This window comes from Gorilla gorilla, chromosome 12 (assembly GCF_029281585.2).
Source record: "Gorilla gorilla gorilla isolate KB3781 chromosome 12, NHGRI_mGorGor1-v2.1_pri, whole genome shotgun sequence".
Classification (NCBI taxonomy): Eukaryota; Metazoa; Chordata; class Mammalia; order Primates; family Hominidae; genus Gorilla; species Gorilla gorilla.
In genome coordinates, this window is record NC_073236.2 from 34,834,417 (window position 1) to 34,857,515 (window position 23,099).

The 23,099-nt window shown below is 50.5% G+C and overlaps 1 protein-coding gene across 7 annotated transcripts in view; it reads right to left on the reverse strand.

Moving 5' to 3' along the window:
• Window positions 1–23,099, reverse strand: part of FAM178B (family with sequence similarity 178 member B) — a 112,554-nt gene that overhangs the window by 64,596 nt on the left and 24,859 nt on the right. For 2 of the 7 annotated variants that reach the window (XM_055378541.2, XM_063695564.1), the window contains 3 exons: window positions 21,579–21,731; window positions 12,685–12,790; window positions 9,121–9,205 (listed from right to left, as the gene is read on the reverse strand). In XM_055378541.2, coding sequence (XP_055234516.2) covers window positions 9,121–9,205; window positions 12,685–12,790; window positions 21,579–21,731 — 344 coding nt within the window. Of the gene's footprint in view, window positions 1–1,548; window positions 1,681–9,120; window positions 9,206–9,881; window positions 9,981–11,264; window positions 11,443–12,684; window positions 12,791–21,578; window positions 21,732–23,099 lie in introns of those variants that run through there. The other 5 variants (XM_055378540.2, XM_063695565.1, XM_019020811.4 and 2 more) reach the window with 5 other exon arrangements.

A 23,099-nucleotide genomic window follows, 5' to 3' on the forward strand; every position in this document is an offset into this window, starting at 1 on the left:
TTGGAGCTCACGGCCCATTGGGAGAGACAATATTAATCAAAGAACCCACCATCAACTATGACTAAAGCCACGAGTGGAAAAGGGAGCCAAGCATAGAAGCAAGGGGGCGGCACACGCCCGCAGGGCAGGCCTCCTTGAGCAGGTGATGCCAGAGAAGTCCATAACGGAGAGGAAGAGATGGAGTTAAGAAGCAAGTCAGGCCGGGTGTGGTGGCTCACACCTGTAATCCCAGTACTCTGGGAGGCTGAGGTGGGTGGATCACTTGAGGTCAGGAGTTGGAGACTAGCCTGGCCAATATGGCGAAACCCTGTCTCTACTAAAAATACAAAAATTAGACAGGCATGGTGGCACGTGCCTGTAATCCTAGCTACTCGGGAGGCTGAGGCAGGAGAATCACTTGAACCCGGGAGGCAGAGGTTGCAGTGAGCCAAGATCATGCCACTGCACTCCAGCCTGGGCAACAGAGTGAGACTCTGTCTCAAAACAAAACAAGGCCAGGCGCGGTGGCTCACGCCCATAATCCCAGCACTTCGGGAGGCCGAGGTGGGCGGATCACGAGCTCAGGAGATCAAGACCATCCTGGCTAACACAGTGAAACACGGTGTCTACCAAAAATACAAAAATTTAGCTGGGTGTGGTGGTGGGTGCCTGTAGTCCCAGCTACTCAGGAGGCTGAGGCAGGAGAATGGCGTGAACCCGGGAGGCCGAGCTTGTAGTGAGCTGAGATCGCGCCACTGCATTCCGGCCTGGGCGACAGAGCGAGACTCCATCTCAAAACAAAACAAAACAAACAAATGAACAAACAAAAAAACAAAGGCAAAGTCAGAGAGCTGCTGAGGGGAGGGAGGAGAGTGTCCCAGGTAAAGAGGCTGGCACATGCAAAGGCCCTGTGGCAGAAGGAAGATGGAAGAAAAGAAAGGCAGAGAGGTCGCAGCACAGAGAGTCAGAGAGGGTGAGGTAAAATGAGCTGGACAAGGGCTGGCTGACCACAGAGGAGATGGCATGCATTGCACACACAGTAGGAGCTTGGGCAGGCTTTCCAGCCCCCAACTACCTATAACATGGCACAATAATAGTATCTACTTGTAGGGTTGTTGTGGTGATTAAATGAGATAGGCCAAGCCCTGGGCTTGGTGCCTAGCACAGATTAAGCTCTCTGGAAATGTCACCTATTATTTTCAATTAAACTGCTTTTATTATCATATCCAAGAATAATGTTTTTAAAAAACAGAGATCAATTATGACGCTGAATTACTGTTATCAAATTCTAATTGGAGACTTTGAAAGGGCTATGCCAAGCACATGACAGCTCTGAGGGAGCTGGGCCCTGGGGTCTCCTGGGTGGTCCTCCAAGTGTTTTCCTGCCCATTTGGGTCTAGACAACATTCTCACAGCACCAGCACGGGGACTGAGTGCAGCTGGCGTGGCAGACCTGGATCCCAGCCCGCCTCTCTGGGCCTGAGGACAATGGGACCAGCCCTGTGGAATCAGGGAGTAAAGGGCACCCGGCATGAGAACGGTATGGGGTCCAGGGCCCAGGCACTTAACTGCTCCACACATATGGGCAGCTGCTGCTGCCACCGCCACAGGAGACGCGACCTGCAGATGAGAAGGTCGTGGGGCCTCCACTCCAGGGGCTCTGACTGGCTCGCTCCCCACCTCCTGCAGCAGGAGGCTGTCCTGCAAACCACAAGAGAGGCAGATCGGGTGAGGCGAGGACATCTCCTAATAAGATGGTGAAGAACAGAGAGTGTCAACCTGATAGACAGTCTAAAGACTGCTTAAATTTCAAAATAATTATTCCGTGTGAAATGTGCGAGACCCTCCCCACCCACAGCCCACAAAGAGTACCTACTGCATAATTCCATTTATATAAAATTCTAGAGAATACAAACTAACCTGTAGTGACAAAGTAGATCAGTGGTTTCCTACAGACAAGAGGTGGAGGAGAGATCAATCATGAAGAGGCACAGGGAAACTTTTGGGGGCCATGGAATATATTCACTAGCTCGATTGTGGCAACGATTTTACAGGCACATATGTAAGTGTATACATTATACACTTCCAATGTCTGCAAGTGAATGTATTCATTTATGCCTCAATAAGTTTTTTTAAAGACGGATGAGCTAAAACAGAAATATGTATTAATTTTTTGTTTTTGCACCCCAGTGGCTCATCCCACCTCCAGGACCCCTCACTCGGCAGACCTGTGGTCTAGAAAGCCCCAACTGACCTGCCTTGTGCAGGCTGTGGCCTCTCCAGACACCAGTGGGGAGAACTGGGAAACTCTGGGAAGAGCAATCGGCACTGGAGGTAATTTCAGATGGATACTAATGTGGCGAAAGAAATACGGTATAAATATATAAACATAAAAATATAGATGAAATGTGTATTGTGTATTCATTTTGTTCCGGGAAATAATCACAAGAAACTGTACTAATGAGTACTTGGGAGGAGGAAGTGGTTGTGGGGAGTGGCTGGGAAGAAGACTTTCACTCTTTATTTTGCATCTTTCTCTAGTATTTAAATTTGCTAAACTTGGTACAGAGAGTAGTTTAAAAAATAACAGGGGTTACCTGGGTGGTAAGATTGCTGGCCATCTTGTTTCCATTTTATTCCTTTTACAAGAAGCAACTTTATGAATGCTTTCTGAGAGCAGGAGTGGGAAGGAGGAATAAAGAAAGGAAGGGAGAGATGAAGGAAAGAGAATGCAACAGGCAACGGCAGAAAAGAAAGTAACCCACAAAATGCGGCCTGTACGGAAACCCAAGGCCCCAGTGGCCACGAGGCCAGAGCTCGAGGAGAACAAAGGGAAAAGCATGATCAAGTGAGGAAGAACAAAGTGTCCTAAGACCCTGCTCAAGAACGTGAAATGAATTTTGTTCTTGGAGCTGAATGTCTCGCCCACTTTCAAAATATCCAAAGAATGTACTGGCCAGGGTCATTCTATTTTATTATATCCCCCTCCTCCTACACAAATATTATAGAAGCCAAGAGCGAATGAAATGGGTAGGTAAAAATGGACAATTGTCTTTGAAGCAAATGGAAAAGAACCTACGCAAGCTCTACTCCTTTCTAAAGCGTTTTGATCTCGCTGATAGAGCTCCTTTTCCGAAGACATTGCTTCAAGACTGGCGCTAGGTTAACGGCCAGTCATATACCAGCTCAGCTAAAACATTTTTGTTAAAGAAACATGAGGTCATTTCTCTTAATCAATGAGTTGCACAAGAGTATGTTTGCTTTCGAAACCAAATTCTACCACAAAAAAACTATCACAGCTAATAAACAAGTTGAGCAGGTTAATATATACAAATCTGTATTTCTACACATGAGCAATGAACAATTTGAAAAGGAATTAAGAAAACATCTCTACTTATAACAGCACCAAAAGAATAAAATACTTAGGAATAAATTTGACCAAAGAAATGTAAGACACGTACACTGAAAATTACAACACATTGTTGACAGAAATTAAAGAGGATCTAAATAAATGGAAAGACATCCCATGTTCATGGATTGGAAGACTTACTATTAAGATAGCAATAGTACCCAAAAGTTATCTATAGATCCAAGACAATCACTATTAAAATCCCAGCTTTCAATGTTGCAGAAATTGACAAGCTGGTCCTAAAATTCACATGGAAACGGAAAGGACCCAAAACAGCCAAAACAATTTTTTTTTTTTTTTTTTTTGAGACGGAGTCTCGCTCTGTCACCCAGGCTGGAGTGCAGTGGTGCGATCTCGGCTCATTGCAACCTCCGCCTCCTAGATTCACGCCGTTCTCCTGCCTCAGCCTCCTGCGTAGCTGGGACTACAGGCACCCGCCACCATGCCCGGCTAATTTTTTTTTTGTATTTTTAGTAGAGATGGGGTTTCACTGTGTTAGCCAGGATGGTCTTGATCTCCCGACCTCATGATCCACCTGCCTCGGCCTCCCAAAGTGCTGGGATTACAGGCATGAGCCACTGCGCCTGGCCAACAAATTTTTAAAAAGTATAGTTAGAGGACTCACACTTCCCAACTTTAAAACTTACTACAAGCTATAGTAATAACAAATTTAGAGTACTAGCATAAGGGTAGACATATAAACCAATGGAATAAAATTGAGAGTTCAAAAATAAACCCTTACATTTATGGTCAAATGATTTTCAACAAGGGTGCCAACAGAATTCAATAGGGAAAGAACAGTCTTTTCAACAAATGGTGCTGAGACAACTGGATACCCATACACAAAAGAACCAAGCTAGACTCCTATCTCAAACCACATACAAAAAATGAACTCAAAATGGATCAAAGACCTAAATTTATGAGCTAAAAGTATAAAACTCTTAGAAGAAACCATAGGTGAAAATTTTCATGACCTGAGATTAGACAATGATGTCATTAATTTTGACACCACAAAAGAAAAAAACAGATATGCTGGACTTCACCAAAATTTTAAAATTTTGTACTTCAAAGGACATTATCAAGAGGTTACAAAGAAAACCCACAAAATGAGAGAAAACATTTGCAAATCACATATCTGGTAAAAAAGAGACCTCTTACCCATCAGCAGTCACTCCCCATTCCTTCTTCCCCTATCTCCTGGCAACTGTTAATCTACTTTTGGTCTCTATGGATTTGCCTATTCTGGACATTTCAGAATAGGCATGAAATTTTCATATCCCTTTTTCTTATCAGTGCTTTCAAGGTTCATGCATGTTATAGCATATGTCACTCCTTCCTTTTTTATGGCTGAATAGTATTCCATTTTATGGATATAGCACATTTTAAGAGGTTTCTTTTTGGGGAGATGAAAATGTTCTGGAAGTAGACAGTGGTGATGATTCAACAACTCTGAGTATACTAAAAACTACTGAATCTTACATTTTAAAAGGGTGAGTTGTATGTTATGTGAATTGTATCTTTAAAACAACCAACCATTCCATCCTGGTCTTGACAAATATTAATAAAGCTCCATTGTACCTGCAATGGCCCCCACTGTCCTTCAAGACCTGGCCTTCAAGACCTTGTCTTATCTCCTCCTCTGCTCCCTTCAAGGAAAGCCCCACTCTTCCATCTCCTTGTCTTTGTTCCCACTGCTCCCTGCTTCCCTTGCATCCCTGTATACCCTGATACTCCGCCCAAAGGATGCAGATCAGTGGTCTGAATTGAATGGAGTCTGCAGATGGGTTCGCGGTGGTTTTTTCTTGTTGTTTTAACTGAGTTAGTTACCAACAGGACATCTCACATAAACATCTATATCCCAGCTGGGCGCGGTGGCTCACACCTGTAATCCCAGCACTTTAGGAGGCTGAAGTGGGTGGATCATCTGAGGCCAGGAGTTCGAGACCAGTCTGGCCAACATGGTGAAATCCTGTCTCTACTAAAAATACAAAAATTAGCCGGGCATGGTAGTGGTGCCTGTAGTCCCAGCTACTTAGGAGGCTGAGGCAGGAGAATGGCGTGAACCCGGGAGGTGGAGCTTGCAGTGGGCCGAGATTGTGCCACTGCACTCCAGCCTGGGCAACAGAGTGAGACTCCATCTCAAAAAAAAAAAAAAAAAAAGACTGGAAGAGTAAATCTCATGCATTCAACCCTAAAGGGATAGGATTCATGAGGCTGGAAATTCTTCAGACATAGCCGTGATGTTCAAAGGGCACTGGACAGACAAACAACATGGCAAGTGACCTCTAAAGCCCGTGACCCCAGTTCTAATGAAACAAAATGGAAAAACTGTTCTGATAAAAAGAGGGGAAAGTATGAGAAGCAGTGACCTCGTATGTCCCATCCTTTCCTTTGCTGCCTTGAACACTCTTGTCTCCTGAGAACACAATGGTGGTGGGAGCTACGGCAGCCATTCTGCAACCCGGAGAGGAAGTAGTGAGAAGACACACGCAGAATCCAGAGCCCTGAGACTGCGCATCTACTGAACGTGTCACAGAATCACCTGCCTCTGAATTCCTTGTCATGTGAGCTAACAAACTGCTCTTGGTATTTGTTATCAATAGTCAAAATACGACCTAACTAAAATGTGGCTTCTCTTGAAAATGAAGAGGTTTGAGAATACCAGACCTGCGTTTACCTGCACCAAACCTGATGCGGACAGCCCCTTTACATCGGGCAGGAGCTCTCACACTTTGCTCACTCAGTCCCCATAGGCAACTGAGTTTGCAGTCTCTGCTTTCTGGTACAGATGGCTCAACTGTCTCATCTTCTACAAAGCACTTCCTGGTTCCTGCCTCCCCACATCCCAAACCTACCTGACTACAAGTAATTCCTCTTCCCGTTGCCTCCTTTCTGTCTCTGATGGTCGCTGCTCATTTAATCCCCTCCCACCTATTAGCCTCCTGAGAACAGGACTTTATTAATCCCTGATCCTCTCTTTGCCATCTAGCGAAGTGCTTGAGGAAAGAGGTGCTCAATGTGTCTTTGCTGAATAAATGAATGCTCCCTGCAATGAGGCATGGCAATGTGCCAGAGTATCCCTTCTCTGAGTGCACCGAGCTCTCTGCACAGCTGACATGTACACATGTTGCTTCTCAATCCAGGAATACAATTCTCCGTTACCGCCCCCCGCCCCCCCCACACACACACTAGAGTGCCCTGGGCCACTCAGGCCCTCAGCCCCAGTCACTAGAGCACACCCGTAATAGTCAATGCTCTTAAGTCCTGGTCCCCTCAACTCTTTCCTTACTCAGCATGTTGGGATAAACGCAATTGCGTAAGAATCTCCCTAGGACAGTCTGGGAAGAACTGCTGGTCACCACAAACTCCAGGAAAGGATGGAAGTTTACACACAAACAAATCTCCTGTTTACATATGAGAAGCGGCTTGAACACACACACACACACACACACACACGTGCGCGCGCACACACAAATCATAGATACGGGTGAAGGGAGGCAGCCTCAGTCTATCCTGAGCTCTGTGCCCCAGAGGCCTGCTGTCCTCTCAGACACTCAAGAGCCCCAGGCTATTAGTGAAACCCTGAGGAAATGACTTCCTTCTGCATCAATCCTGGATCTAATTTAACCTTAGAAATGCTTCCTGAAATGGCAGTTGATCTTTAGTCCTGACTCCTGGCAGATTCTCTCTGGGCACCTGGCCCTTTTGCTCTTGACCTAGCTTTTTTTTTAAGTTGTGGTAAAATACACATAACATAGAATTTACCATCTTAACCATTTCTAAGTGCACAGTTCAGTGGTAGTAAGTACATTCACGCTGTAGTACAATCACCACTACCATCCATCTCCGAACTCTTTTTTCTTGCAAAACTGAAACTCTGTACTCATTAAACAGTAACTCCCCACTCTCTCCTTCCCCTAGCCCCCGGTAACCACCATTCCACTTTCTGTCTCTATGAATTTGACTACCCTGGGTACCTCATATACATGGAATATGAATTTGACTACCCTGGGTACCTCATATACGTGTTTGTTATTTTGTATGTTATTTCACTCAGCGTAATGTTTTCAATGTTCATCCATCTTGTAGCATGTGTCAGAATTTCCTTCCTCTTTTTTTAAAATAATACATCATGGACATTCAAAGAATTTCCTTCCTTTTTTAAGGCCAAGTAATATTCCACTGTATGTATGTACCACATTTGGTTTATCCATTCACGGATGGACACTTGGGTTGCTTCCACCTCTTAGCTATTGTGAACAATGCTGCTAAGAACCTGGGTACGCAACTATCTGCTCAAGTCCCTGCATTCAGTTCTCTAATGGACCGGGCCTCTCACTTTCCCCATACCAGTTGAGATCCCGACCCCAGGCATAGAATTCTCTAGGCCAGTCCCTGGTCCCCTGGGCAGGGAAACAGAATCCCAGGCTGGGCTCTCAGGTAGTGGCCACAGGAGATGCTCTGGAGTTAGAAGAGCCAGAGCTAAGCTGACAGGGGACTCAAGAGCTTGTTTCTGATCCTTCCTAATGGGGAACGCATCAGAGACAACGTGGCAAGAAGCAAAGGAGAGTGGGGCATCCCCTCTGCCTCAGCGGAGGAGACACATACCACTGCAGGGAGCAGGACAAGGCAGGCCTCTGTTCCCCTAAAGGGCAGGCATGCCGCAGAGGCGGCCCCTGGGGCTCCAAAGGGCATCGGGGGCTACAGGGGCAGAGGTTACGAAAAGGGAGAGGGCGCTGAAACTGGTGCTATTCAGAAGACCTCGCTTAGAGGGCTCCATGGAGGGCAGGGGCGGAGGAGTCTGGAATGCTCTAATTTGACAGATGGCCCCAGCTCAGCCAACTCCTGAAGCAGAAGAGGCACAAAAGCAGAAACTCAAAGGGCTGGGGGCTCATGGTACATCCTGGGTCTATAGCCTTGGCCTTCAGGGCCATGTGCTTTCTTGCTCTGGGGTGAGCAGCCTACAGCTGGGGCAGAGGCGGGGTCTGACCACCTGGGAGTCCCTCTCACTGTCTGCTTAAGCAACTTTCAACTGGTTACATGATATTTTTTGGTGCCAAAGTGTCTAGGTTCAGGTACCAAATGATGACAGTCTAGGGAGGGTGCAGCCACTAGGGGGGGGAAATTAATTCCTTCTGTGGAACTCTGAACATCCAAAAGCATTATAAAGAGGAATTAAATATACCTCCTAAATGCCACAACCAAGGCACCAGCTTGAGGCTCTCATTCCCACCCAGACCAAACTCAGGGACACTGTGGATGTCCTATCAGCCAAAGAAGGCTGTCAGTGAGGGAGACAGCTTCAGGCTCTTCCCTTTGGTGACTCCAACCCAAGGAGCACCCTGATTTGATGCAGATGTTCCTGGAACCCTCTCAAGCTAACCGGCGCTTTCAGGAAGGACTTGGGGGTGAGCTGTCCCCTCAGACCTAGAGACTGTCTCAGTCTGAACCCACTGTCCTGGACTGCTCTGGGATCCCAAGAGCCTGTGAGGTCAGCCTGGCCGTGGCCACAGGGACTGAGATCTGAGGCCAGTTCAAGGTGCCGAGGAGCCTGTTGGTTCAGCTTTTTACTAATGCTGGAGCCTGAGTCAAAGATGGCCTGATGCCTCTACACCCTGGATGCAATGTCCCACCAGCACCTCCCCTGCAGCTGGGCTCCGGGCACTGAGAGTCACGTATCACAGGCTTGGGAGCTCACTGCGCCAATCTCCACCCTGCATCCCAGTACTGACCAGGCTGAAGGAAGATTCCATCCACCATGAGATCCCACAGAAGACCAAAGGCTCTCAAAGACGTTTCTGGAGGCCATGTCAGCAGCTAGGTGGAAAAAAAAAAAAAAAAACCTGGTTAGCTGGGTCATTCCTAAGAAGCAATAGTAGCAAACTTCTATTACTCCACATTAAATAAATCCCATTTAATTCTCGTAAGTCCGTGTGGTAGAAGGACACTGTCATTGTTGCCAATTAGAAGATGGAAAACCAAGCTCAGAGAAGTCAAAGAACTTTGCCAGAGTCACACAGCCTGTGAGCAGCAAAGCCAGCACTCAGGCACAGACACCCAGGTCTGTGCCACTTGAAACCTCCTACTCCGTCCACCTCCTGGCATGGGGGTCTTGGTCCCTCTGCCCCTCGCTCCCTGTGGTCACAGCCATGCCCCTCCAGGGCAGGGCCCAGCGTAAGGGAGAGAAAGCATGCCTGCACTCATCACAGGCAGCAGGACAATCACAGGGTGGGCCCTCTCTGTGATCCTCAAATCATTTCCAGGTCAGCGCCTTAACACACTGTCATCTGACACCACCAGCTTAGAAGGTCCTTCGTACTGAACACAGGTCCTCAAACAAGGGCAGGGTGGTCATTTCTGGGATCCTTATCTGAATGCTCCTGGAGCCCGACAGTCAGAAGCTGGGGTTTGGAAACATGCAGAGAGGCTGACAAGGGAATAAGCAATGGGACAGCAGCAGCCCACAGGTGCCATCTGGTCTAGGGGCACTCACCAAGTTCATGACAGTGGCCGCCATGCTGTGCACGACGTCGTTCCTCCCCAGTACCCAGAAAAGTTTGCCTTGTGGGCACTGTGGGCACATCTCCTTTCAGGACTGAGGCTCTTGTTCCCCCAGGGGCTGGGCAGTGTCGCTGCCAGGGCCCTGAGCCCAGGACCCTCTCTGAGCCTTGACCTTGGAGGGAGCACCTAGTCCAAGGTCACAGCCCTCACCAAGTGTCTGCATCTGATAACTGGCCGAGGCTGGAGACCTCGCCTCAACTGGGTCAACTCTAAAGGGGTCACCGGGCTACAGAGCCCAGTGGGACTGCCTGGGGCCAAATGCTCTCCCTCCCTCACAGGTGTGGTTCCCAAGCACGCCCCCCCAAGTAAGCCTGCGTGGATGCCCTCCGGTCGGCATCTAGAACTCTGCCTTTCTCCTCCTGTCGTAACTTCCTACAGCATTTTCATGGCTGAACACTTGAGTCTCTCCCAACAAGAACATACATTCATTGAGGGTGTACACCTCCTGCTGATGTCCACTCTCCCGGTAAGACTGGCCCACACGAGGGCACAGCTCAGCCAGTGCCCATGCACACCCTATTAAAGCCCCAGGGAGGAGTGCACGGGATCGAGTCCCTGAGAGAGAACTCAGGCTGTCCTTTCCAAGAACATCGAAGGAGCAGGGTTGGAGCAGTCTGCCCACCTCACCCACGCCCTGGCGCAGTAGGGACCCCAGGTACAGGCATGGCCCCAGCAGCCCTGGGACCCCACTTCCCGAGCTGCCTTTGACTGGACAAGGGGACCACTTAACCCCTCTTAGCCTAACCAGATTCTCCTTCCTGAGGAACCAGATTTGGGAAAAGGGTCTGGCCTTACTTGGCCATGGAGCCTGCAGGGAGACAGCAGTAGAGGCCAGTCCTAGGATCCCAACCCTTCCCCATCCCTGGGTCCAGCTCCTCCTGGGGCCCAGCATGCCCCCACCCTGGGACCTCAGGAACCACCCTCGCACCTGCAGAAGGGAGCCCCCATGGGTTTCTGCCTCCCACAACCACGGTTCCCAGTAACTGCTTGAGGTTCTAAGTCCCCTGAGGACACTGCCCAGAAGGCCCCCCAAAGCCAGTGCACCCCTTTCATGGATCTGGATTCAGCCATGGGGGATGGGAGCTTTTGTCTCTCCTTCCTGCAGAATGTGAACTGGAACTCTGCACTAACGGCGTGCCTCACAGAGGACACCCAGGCCCAGAGCAGAGCTCTGTGGGGGCACAAGGACAAGGCACCTCACGGATGTCCCACTTCCCTCCACATGGGCCCATCGGGCCTGGCTCCGAGGCACAGAGCTGATGCTAAGAAACCCGTCCGAAGCGACACAGGAGTAGGTGGCAGGGCCAGAACTCACACCAAGTCTGTCTGTCTGTCTGACCTCAGGGCTGGGTCCTGCACCCCTCTCCCCTCCAGCCCCCTCGCAGCATGATGGAGACGGGGAAAGAGGCAGGGGAAGGCTCGTCTGTGCCTCCCAGGATGGGGGTCTCTGAACCTGGAGGAAACCGACACACCCCCGGGAAGGCACTCCACGCCAGTGTCAGGGTGACGCAGGGCCCCTCTGTGGGCGCTGTCTCAGATGGGTCCTTTGTGCCTCCCAATGCTCGATTGTGTGTTCCGTCACACACTGTGCAAGGAGCAGGGGCTGCACCGGCCAGCGTGGGGAATAATGGCCCCATTGTTCCCCATTACTCACCCACTGCTCCTTCTGGGCCTTGGGTGGGGGATTGGGGGCTGACAAGGTTAGCAGCTACACACCAGGGACTCAGAAGCTGCATGTCTTCCTCCTCCGGGGTAAGGATGAGCAAGGTGAAGGACCCAGAGCACGAAGGGAGAGCTGGAGGGCTCTCTCTGGACTGCAGTCAGCCTGCTGAGGCCGAGCAGTTCCTGGAATAATCCATCCCACATGATGGCTCTGATTTACAGCTGAGGTCCAGGCTCCAACGGGCAGGAATGGGACCAGCTGGAACTTGTGACCCACCTGTCCCCAGACAGGAACGATTCTGGGTGGGGACCAAGGCCAGGACGGCATCCTCATGCCTGGCATTCAGATCACAGCGGTTGACTCCTGGGCTGTCCCTGCTGGCTTCTCACTGCCTCTCTCTGTGCAAAGGTGTCAAGCCCTGGGCAAAATGTATGTTCCCCTATGGCAAAACGCTCTAGCAGCAACCAGGAGGGAAAAAACAGCACAGCCAGAGCAGCCGTTCCAGGTTTTCCCAGCCAAGCTACAACTGCACACAGGAAGCACACGCTCAAACGCCCAAGCACCCTCGGCTCCAAATTCATGAGGGCCCCAAACCAGGTGCTGCAGGATTGCCGTGGGCCCTGAGCGGCCCTCCCGCTGCGTATGGGATGAGGGACCTGTGACCGGTGAAGAAATTAGCTTTGTTGCATAGGAAGCACTTGTTGAGGGGCTTGGACCGATTCACTGAGAGGTTAGACCGTAAGTCCACTGGGTACACCAAGTCCCTCAGGAAAGCCACGTGAGGGCACAGGCAGCACCCAGAGACACACACCCTCGGGGGAAGCAGAGGCTCCCAGCGCTCGCCGCTCTGGGAGACCACAGGCGAACCCCCTGCACCTCCCTGGCCTTGGCATTCTTAGCACCATGGTGGGGATCGATGCCCAATCAGCTCTCCTCCCTCCTCCCAGCCTGAGCCCAGCCAAGCAGCACCTAAGGCAAGAAGAGGTGAAGTGCCCACCCCTCAGCCTGTGGGCCTGCCGGGCCACCAGACTGCAGCGCTCCCGCCACCTAGTGGCAGGCCTGCGGTCCTCACCTGGAACAGCCACTGGAGCAGGGACACCGGGCAGTCAGGCATGTGCAGGTAGAGGATGTTCAGGAGGCCGCTGCGCAGGAAGGAGAGCTGTTGGGCCGGCGGGGAGCTGGGGGGCAGAGGGCTGAGGTTAGGGGAGGCCTCTGTGCCAGCACACCTGTCTCGGTGACACCGCGGGAGGCTGTCACTACCCAGCTTCACTGGCTGTTGGGAAGCATATCTGTAACGCTAGAGACAAATGTGCTTTTCAAGCCCTCAGTGCATGATCTGTCAGAAGGAAAAGAACCCAGGCTAGCATCAGAATCACCTGCTCTTCTTGAATGTTGCGTGAACACACCTCATGGTGTTTAAAACACACGGCGGGTGGCTGGATGCAGTGGCTCACGCCTGTAATCCCAGCACTTTGGGAGGCAAAGGCGAGTAGATCACGAGGTCAGGAGTTCAAGACCAGCCTGGCCAACATGGTGAAACGCTGTCTCTACTAAAAATACAAAAATTAGCCAGGCGTGGTGGCATGCACCTGTAATCCCAGCTACTCGGGAAGCTGAGGCAGGAGAATCGCTTGAACCCGGGAGGTGGAAGTTGCAGTGAGCCAAGATCATGCCACTGCACTCCAGCCTGGGCAACAGGGCAACACTCCGTCTCAAACAAACAAAAAAACATGGTGGGGCAGTGCAGTCTGCCCTTTCCATTTGACCACAGGGGAAAGTGGAATATTTGCCAAGGGTGTGGAAAGGTGAGGAGTGAGGCCAGAAGTGGGTGTCTTAGCCTCGGGTTCCTCCAGCCGCAAGGGGCGGGCACGATTACCCCTGCGAGGCCAGCGTCTCGCGATCTGGTTACACAGGGCGTTTCTGCTCTGCCTTATGTTTTTCAGATACAAAGGGGACACCTGAGAAGACCGGAAAATAACAGAAAGGCGCCTGGGATGAAGACATTCTGGGAAGGAAATACCAAACAAGAGTTCCATAGAGGATTCTTCAGAAACCATGTGAGCTGCAAGTGTCCCAGATTCCAGGGATGGGGGCGTGCTCAGACCAGCCACGCGGCTGTGGCCGTGACCGTGTGCCCATTCACACCACCCCCTCGGGCCTCTTCCTCCTAACAGGAGCTCTCAAAATCGGTGCTGGTGTGGAGATGAGCCCTGCCTTGGGGACCACTGACCCGGTAGATCACCTTGACCTACAAGATTCCAGATCTTTGCAAAATGAGTTGTTGAAATGTTTCATATGGTTGTAGGGCCTCTGGTAGAAGGTGCTTCAGAAGTCATTTTATAGGGGGTTGGCTGGACTTTGTCACCGTTCCTGAGCTCCTGGTCATCCCCAGAGAGCCTGGGTTTGGGGTAGGATTCTCCTACGTCCTGCGCATTTTGTGACCACCATCTTTGCTTGCTCTCTCTAGACCACGTCCCAAAAATAATTAACATGGATTCCAGGAAATGAAAACGTAAGTCACATTTGTTCTTCTTTTTAATGGCCCAAATGCATGCAAAGAACATTTCAGAAAGTACTTAACGTTGCCACCCTAGATAAAAAGTTTTTCAGTCAGCCCAACCTCCTCCTTCTGCTTCTCCTCCTTCTCCTTTAAAAAGGACATCATTCTTTAATCTGCCAGGAACAGAATGCTACAAAACAAAGATTATCCTCTGAGCCAAGCTGCTGTCTCTCTGAGAATGTCCAGGCAATTTACAAATTGCATGTTTTTTCTCTAAGTCATTTAAGTTCAGAGGAGAAAGCAGCTTTGTTCCTGTGGTTGTGAAGTTTACCACCCTGAAATAGACCTTCGTTTGTACATACAAACACACGTGCACCCCAGGACTGCTGGCATACTCCATTCTATCCACGTGCCCGGTCACATGGAGACTTTCATGGACTGACCCCAACAAGACGCATGGTTCAAGAACATGCACAGCAGCCCGAACGCAAACAATACCCATGTAAACAATGTCTGGAGGACCTTGCAAGTTGGCAGAACCCCGACAAAGGCCATGTGGTGAGGAGGCTGGCGCTTCAGGGACTCTGAGGAGATGCTGGCTCTGGCATTCTGCTGGAGGGGGCACCCCGCCAGTTTCTTAGTGGGAGAATTGATTGTACAAGGCCCTGTTGGCTCAGATCAACACACTTCTAACTGCTGCTCCAAGGGAGAGACCCCACAGTTGCAACATCTCCCTTCTGCTACGTGGGCTTTGCAGTTTCTGCCAGAGAAATGATTGATTGGCCTCTGAGTTCATTGCTGCTGAAAAAATTTTGTCTATGGGACCAGAAGCAAGAGAAAGCCAGAAAGGACATAGTCCTGCTCTGCCCTGGGGTGACTGGCTTTCAAGGAATTCTGTGTTTAGGGTTAGAGGCAAGGACTCCCCTCTGCAGGCCAAGTGCACGCTCGGCGGGAAGGGAGTGCTGCTTCTCCTTGGCTCAGCCACAAGCCCTTCCACGCCCTTCAGGTTATCGCAGGGTGACCTCAAGCTTGGCTGCTGGGCAGGGAATGGGCCTTGTGTACAGACAATGCCTTGACTCTGGGGAAAGGAGGAGGATCCCAACAGCAGCACCTGGGCTGGGAAGCCTGGTGGAAAAGGGAAAAAGGAAAGGGGGTGGGGGTGTGTGCAGTGAAAGCTCAAATGCCTTGGGTGACAGAATTGGCTGTTGTCAGAGTCACGTCCCCACATCAAGAACACAGATGCTGGGTCCAAGGGGGTGCCTCTGTCCACGGCCAAGCCAATGCTGAGGTCCGAAGTTATCCTGAGAATGTTGGAGGGCCCTGGAGGGAGAGACGGAGGGACAGAGCCTCCATCGGCAGCAGATACCACGCAGGCCTGGCTGAGTGGGAAGCCCCCAGCTGTCAGCCCTGAGGATCCCATGAAGGGAGGTTCCCATCGGAGTCCTCAGCTGTGACTGGAGATGAGGAGGGAGCTGCTAATCCCCAGCCATGACAGCAATGACAGTGGGCAGGTGTCTGCCTCCACCCTCGCCGCCCACTGGAGCAGAAGGAAGCGAGGGAAGGACATCAGCTACAACAGGGAAACCCGCAAAACCAGTGACAGCAAATGGGGGCAGCTGGGCTCAGCACACGGGCCTTCCTAAGCAGAGCTCTGACCAGCTTCATCTTGGAATTTCTGTTCCTTATCACACCCAAGGGAAGATTCTTCCCGCCTCAACCACCTCATTTATTTTATGGGCAGCAGTCCCAGAGGGCAAGGTCTCTAAATGCCTTTAGAATCCCAAGTGATGGCCGAAGGATAAACACCAAGTGTAGTTATTTATACGTATCAGCTCCTGGGCCTTTGCCAAGTTACTCAAATCAGTCTGAATAAAATGCTTAAATACAATAGAAACCAATAGCAACCAAAGCATTCACCTATGGCCTTTTGCTTTCTCTTTCTTTGTTTACACATAAGAAAGGCCAGATGCAGTGGCTCATGTCTATAATCTCAAAACTTTGGAAGGCCCAGGCAGGAGGATAGCTTGAGGCCAGGAATTTGACACCAGCCTAGGCAACACAGTGAGACCCTGTCTCTAAAAAAAAAATACAAAACTTAGCTGAGCATGGTAGTGCACACCTGTGGTCCCAACTACTTGGCAGGCCGAGGCAAGAGGACCTCTTGAGCCGGGAGTTGGAGGCTGCAGTGAGCTGTGCACTCCAGCATGGACAGCAGAGCATGGGCCTGACTAAAAACAAGAAAAAAATGAAATAAAAATAAGTGAGTGTTGGCCGGGCATCGTGGCTCATGCCTGTAATCCCAGCACTTTGGGAGGCCGAGGCGGGTGGATCACCTGAGGTCAGAAGTTCAAGACCAGCCTGGTCAACATGGTGAAACCCCATCTCTACTAAATATACCAAAATTAGCCACGCGAGGCCCGGCGCGGTGGCTCACGCCTGTAATCCCAGCACTTTGGGAAGCCAAGGTGGGAAGATCATGAGGTCAGGAGATCGAGACCATCCTGGCTAACACGGTGAAACCCCGTCTCTCCTAAAAAATACAAAAAATTAGCCAGGTGTGGTGGTGGGTGCCTGTAGGCCCAGCTACTCGGGAGGCTAAGGCAGGAGAATGGCGTGAACCCGGGAGGCGGAGCTTGCAGTGAGCCAAGATTGCGCCACTGCACTCCAGCCTGGGAGACAGAGCAAGACTCCGTCTCAAAAAACAAAAGAAAAAAAAAATTAGCCGTGCGTGGTGGTGGGCGCCTGTAATCCCAGCTACTCAGGAGGCTGAGGCAGGAGAATCGCTTGAACCTGGGAGGCAGAGGTTGCAGTGAACTGAGATTGCCCCACTGCACTCCAGCCTGGGCAACAAGAGCGAAACTTTGTTCCAAAAATAAATAAATAAATAAGCGAGTGTTACCACAGGCAGAAACTCAGGGATCCCATAATGGCCCTGCTTGCTACCTCCGCTTGCTCTTTATTTTGGGGGGCAGATGGAGCCAGCTGGAAGGCTCAGCCCTCTCCACACTTCAGAACTGCTGGATTTATTGCACCTGGGCTTCAACCTTGGCCTCTTCCTCCAGGAAGAGAAGCTAGTGGCAAAACAAGAGGCGGGGCTGCCGGGCCTCCGGGAGAAGCTGAGCCTCATCCACCTCCTTCTTCCCCTGCCTGCTGGATATTCATGGAGGAATGGCCTGGCCCATGCATCGGGCTTGTGGAAAGCACGCTGGTCCTCGCACCAACAGTGGCAGATGCACCCAGAGGACAAACGCACACCCCAATGTCCTTGCAAATACTGTGGGGGGCCTATGACTAACTGAGCAGGGCAGACAAACTCCACCCTTCTAACTTCCGCCCCCGAGTGGGATGTGGGCTTTGGTCCTGACACTTTTCCATGCAGGAGCATTGGATTTCCTTTTGAATTACTGTCAAGGGTGGAGGAAAAAAGTTCAGCTCCTGCAATCAGCTGGTATCAGCTTCCGTCATAATGACATGTGACTGTGGTGGCAGGGGACTGACCCTGGGATGCACAGCTAGCTTGGTGATGGATGAGCGGGTCATCTGGACCACATGCACTCCCAAGGCAGGCTCCCCGGGAAGAGGGTTCTTTCACATAAACCTGGATAGGTCCAACAGGACAGCTGCTGGGACGCAGACGCCAAGCCCACCCATGCTCGCTCTGCAGTCTGAAACAAACTGCTTAATTTGTGCTATTGCCTACTTTGTTCAGAGGGAAGAAAGATATTTTCCCCCTTTCACAGAAAGGTAAGGAGAAGTGAATCTATTTCAAGAGTTGATTTTTTTAAAAATGGCATTTACTTTCCTCTCTTCTAATGATAAAAATGATATATGTTCGCTGTAGAAAGTTAGGAATATAAAGGTGGTATAACGAGGAAAATGAAAACCTAGCTGTCAGCTCCCACAGCATGAACTTTCTCCCACCCAAGTACTAACCAGGCCGGGCCCTGCTCAGCCTCTGAGATGAGACAACATCCAGCATGTTCAGGGTGGCATGGCCACAGACCACAGCGGCAACTTTGTGTATGGAATTGGACTGACAGCTTTTTATTTATTATTATTTTTCGAGACAGGGTCTCACTCTGTTGCCCAGGCTGGAGTGCACTGGCACGATCACGGCTCACTGCAGCCTCAACCTCCCTAGGCTCAAGCAATTGTCCCTTCTCAGCCTGCTGAGTAGCTGGGACCACAGGTGTGCTATCACCCATGGCTCATTTTTTTTTGCATTTTTTTGGGTTGAGACGGGGTTTCTCCATGTTGGCCAGGCTGCTCTAGAACTCCTGAGCTCAAGCGATCCTCCCAAAGTGCTGGGATTACAGGCATGAGCCACCATGCCCCGGCTGACTGCTTCTTAAGAGATCTCCTTGTCACCCGCCTCCATGGCCATGTTTCTGGCTGAATATGGGAAGGTTATTATTGAATGACTGACTAGTGTTTTCCCACTCTTATGTCTGGCCTTGAAGTCCTTGGCACAAGGAGGAAATGAAAGATGACCCAGGGCTAAATGGTGACCTCCAGGAAGTGGGCCTCACCACTGCCCGGCAGAGGTCCCAGGACTGAGCCCGAGTCATACAGCGGGCATTCCCTCCAGAAAGCCCAAAGCCGATTCCCAAGACTGCAGATCTGAGGCACTGGCAACACCCTCTCTACTGAGCCTCATTAGCATATCTGAGGGAGGAGGGTCTGAAACCCTCACTCCAGGGAAGCTGGGCAGCCACCTGGCCCCATTTGGCAGGCCTGCTCTGATCCCAGGTCACCGCTCCACGGGCCATCTCATCTGTCAAACACTTCCTGCCCGCCATCCACTCTAGGACAGAAAACCTGCTGTCGGCACAAACTCCAAGGCTGAAGCAGCCCAGGAAGACGCCTTCCTTTCTCCGCTGTTCACCTCAGTTCCTGCCCAGACATTCTTTGGCTCTCTCCTTTCTCCAGCTCTTTCTTCTTTTCACCATCTATCTCTTTATTAAATACCTTTCCAACATGGTGATGTGAACCCTTACTAATGTTCTTACACTCAGACCCAATAACCTCACACTGCAGCTATGAACACATTTTAGACCTCCAGACAAATACTCCCCAAGATTCCCCGCCGTATTATTTATAATAAAGGAAGGTTGGAAAAAACTTTTATGTTAAAAAAATGAGAAAATGGTTAAATATGTTAGGGCATCAATGTAATAAAGTATTAGTTCATTATTAACATTTTATCATCTAATTGGAATGTTTGGACATTGTTCAGATTCTGATTTGAAGAATCTTTTTTTTTTTTTTTGAGATGGAGTCTTGCTCTGTCACCTAGGCTGGAGTGCAGTGGCACGATCTCAGCTCACTGCAAGCTCCGCCTCCCGGATTCACGCCTATTCTCCTGCCACAGCCTCCTGAGTAGCTGGGACTACAGGCGCCTGCCACCACACCCAGCTAATTTTTTTGTATTTTTAGTAGAGACGGGGTTTCATCATGTTGGCCAGGATGGTCTCGATCCCCTGACCTCATGATCCGCCGCCTCGGCCTCCCAAAGTGTTGGGTTTACAGGCGTGAGCCACCGCGTCTGGCCTGAATAATCTATTAAAGACATCTAAAGAAAATTGAAGGCCAGGCGCAGTGGCTCACATCTGTAATCCCAGCACTTTGGGAGGCTGAGGCAGGAGAATCACTTGAGGCCTGGAGTTCAAGACCAACCTGGGCAACATGGCGAGACCCCCATCTCTACAAAAAAAAATACAAAAATTAACCTAGAGCGGTGGCACACACCTGTAAACCCAGCCACTCAGCAGGCTGAGGTGGGAGAATCGCTTCAGTCAGGGAGGCAGAGGTTTCAGTGTTCAGTCAGGGAGGCAGAGGTTGCAGTGAGCCGAGATGGCGCCACTGCACTCCAGCCTGGGCAACAGAGTGAGACTCCATCTCAAAATACTGAAAAAAAAAAAAAAAAAAAGAAAATTGAAATCTGAGCACTAACTGATACTAGCACTATTAAGAAATTACTATTTCTTCAGGTATGATAGTAATATTGAAGTTATGTCTAAAAATAGTCATGTTTTAGAGACACAAACTGAAGTAGTTGTAGATTAAATTTTCTGTGTCTGAGGATTTGCTTAAAAGTATTCCTGAGGTGGCTGGACACAGTGGCTCATGCCTGTAATCCCAGCACTTTGGGAGGCCGAGGTGGGCAGATCACAAGGTCAGGAGTTCGAGACCAGCCTGACCAACATGGTGAAACCCCGTCTCTACTAAACATACAAAAATTAGCCAGGCGTGGTGGCAGGTGCCTGTAGTCCCAGCTACTCAGGAGGCTGAGGCATGAGAATCGCTTGAACCCGGGAGGCGGAGGTTGCAGTGAGCCGAGATCACGCCACTGCACTCCAGCCTGGGTGACAGAGCGAGACTCCGTTTTGAAAAAAAAAAAAAAAAGTAATCCTGCGATAATGGTGTTGGTGGGCAGAGGTTGAGAGGAAACAAGATTGGCTTTGAGTTGATCCTTGTTGAAAGTGAGTGATGGGTGTGTGGAGGGACGTTATATGGTTCTCTATACTTTGATATGTGTTTGTTAACTTTCCAAGATAAAAACTTTTAAAGGAAGCATATCAGAATGTTAACAGTAATCTTTGTATCATACAATAAGACGGACTTGGAATTCATGAAATAAACATAAGCCCTGTATAACTGGAAAAGAGAGCAAGACTCTGGCATTCAAGTCCTAAGGTGGCCGAAGAGACCACAGCAGCAGCTCCACCTCTGTGCTCCTCACCAGGTGGGCAAGGACAGCCCCTTCTCCACCGCCCTGGCCTCCAGCCCCACAGGGCACCAGCCTGTGTGGGCACCCGGCAGACGCCGCTGCACTGAACCCTGAGGACTTTCTTTCCTCTTCTTCTTGGATATATTAGCTCATAATTCCAAGTGTTGGATAAGGTTGTGGTAAATCTTTTAAAAATTCTCTTAAAAAGCAATATAGTCAATGGTTACGTGATAATGATCATGAATTTACTCCCCAAAAGAATAAGACAGCTGTTGTACTGTTAGAGTATGTGCCTGCAGCTGGGGACATGCTTTTCAGTGTTTGCATCACACACACACTGAAGTGCCTCCAATAAGTAGGTGGAAGGGCCCATCACGTGCCCTTGATGGCCCAGGAAGGGGCCAGTGCTGACGGAGACACAGCCCCAAGCCACGCATGGTGAGTCTGCTGTTCTGTGACACTGGGGTGTAGGGGAAGGAAAAGCAACATGAACCTGTAAATGCACAACTGGCTATCTGCTATAATGTGGGAATTTTTAAATTATGTGCAACAAAATTAGTAAATGAAATACTGTAAGTAGACAATGTCACCTATATCTCTAAAAACTGACACATTCAAATTGGCCTGATCACCTCTTCGAATTTCCCCCTTTGGGGTGGCCCTTATCCCTGGACTCCAGGAGGGAGGGGTCCTGGACAGGCTGCGCCACCCCCTCACCCCTCCTCCCCACACTTACCTGAGGAACAGCCCTTCCAGGTGGCTACGTGGCTTCAGGAGTGAGGAGTCCAGGATGCATGGCAGGGGGTGACGCCTGGGCAGAAACACAGTCTCACCTGGATGGACCGGCGGGATGGTCTGCAGGGACACTGAGTACTTTTCCACCAGCATCCTGGCAAGGCAAGGGGCAGGAGGGCCGGGCATCAGCAGATGCACCTCGGCCTGAGGCATGGCCATTGGCCCAGGGAAGGATAGAAGGGGCCACGGGCTCCCTGCCTTGCAGTCCTTGCGGCAAACCAGGGGGACAGCGCCACCTGCTGATGGAGGGAGAGCCCACCTAGGCACACAGGAGCCCTTCAGTCACCCATCAATAAGGCCTAACCCTTGCTCAGGGCACCAGTCCAGCAGCCAGAAGACCCAACCCCACCCACTGGATCTGTCAGGTCAGACTTCCACTGCACACCTACAATGCCAGGTACGGAGGGTGAGTCAGGAATGGACCACCCAGGAAGGGCATAAACAAATCATGGCAATCCCCTCTGGCGAGTGGACAGAGAGGCCTACAGGGCGGCTCCATAAGGGCCCAGGAGAGGAGTGCTGGGTGCGGCCAGGGTCGGGGACGGCATCCTGGGAGGGGCAGGAAGGCTGGCAAGCAGGCGGCATGGGCGTGGGCGGAAGCAGGAGGGTCTTGAGCCCATATGAAGGAGCCTGGATTCTCTCTCAGGGCCAGCAGTCCTCAAGCTCCAGGGCTCTGAGGACCACACAGACAGCTGCTGCAATGCAGATCCTGGGCCCGGTCCGGCCCAGAGAGTCTGATTTAGTGGATGGGAGCTGGCCCCATGGACAAACAAGGGATGAGGAGAAGGGATACATTTCAACAGTATGGGAGAGAGGTGAAAACTGTCAGGACTTAATGACCCATTGAAATGAGGATGGGGAAAAGGGAGGCAGCGAAAATGTTTCCCAAGAATGAGCTAAATCTACATAAAGAAGGACTGGCAACGTGGCTGAGCCCAGTAAGTTCTTGGGTGAAAACAGCAGCAGAGGGTGTGTGTGTGTGTACACACACACAAGCTTACACACATATGCACGGACACAGACATGCTCAGATGCGTTCAACGCCCACCCCCAGCATATGACATATCCCACTACAACTGAGGGTCATCCCAGGGAGCAGAATCAGAGGGAGAGGAGAGGAAAAGAGGGCAACTTCCTCTTTACTTCATATAACTATGTTCTGCTTGATTTTATAGCAATATAACACAAATTTAACAACAGGAACAATAAAATAAAACAAGCTCTGGACACTGCCTCTCTTCCTCTAATCAGGAGATGGCCCATTCCCTGGTTTCTGGCTAGGCCCACTGTTTGGGACAGCAAACCCAGGGGCGGAACAGCCCAGGGGCCCCCTTAGGATCTGGACATGAGCAACTGGCACTGGGTGTGGTGTGGCGTCGCCTGCAGCCCACCAACCTAGCACATGGAACCTGTCTCACTTTCTGGCCAAGTGACCCAAGGTACGGCCCTGACCCACATCACA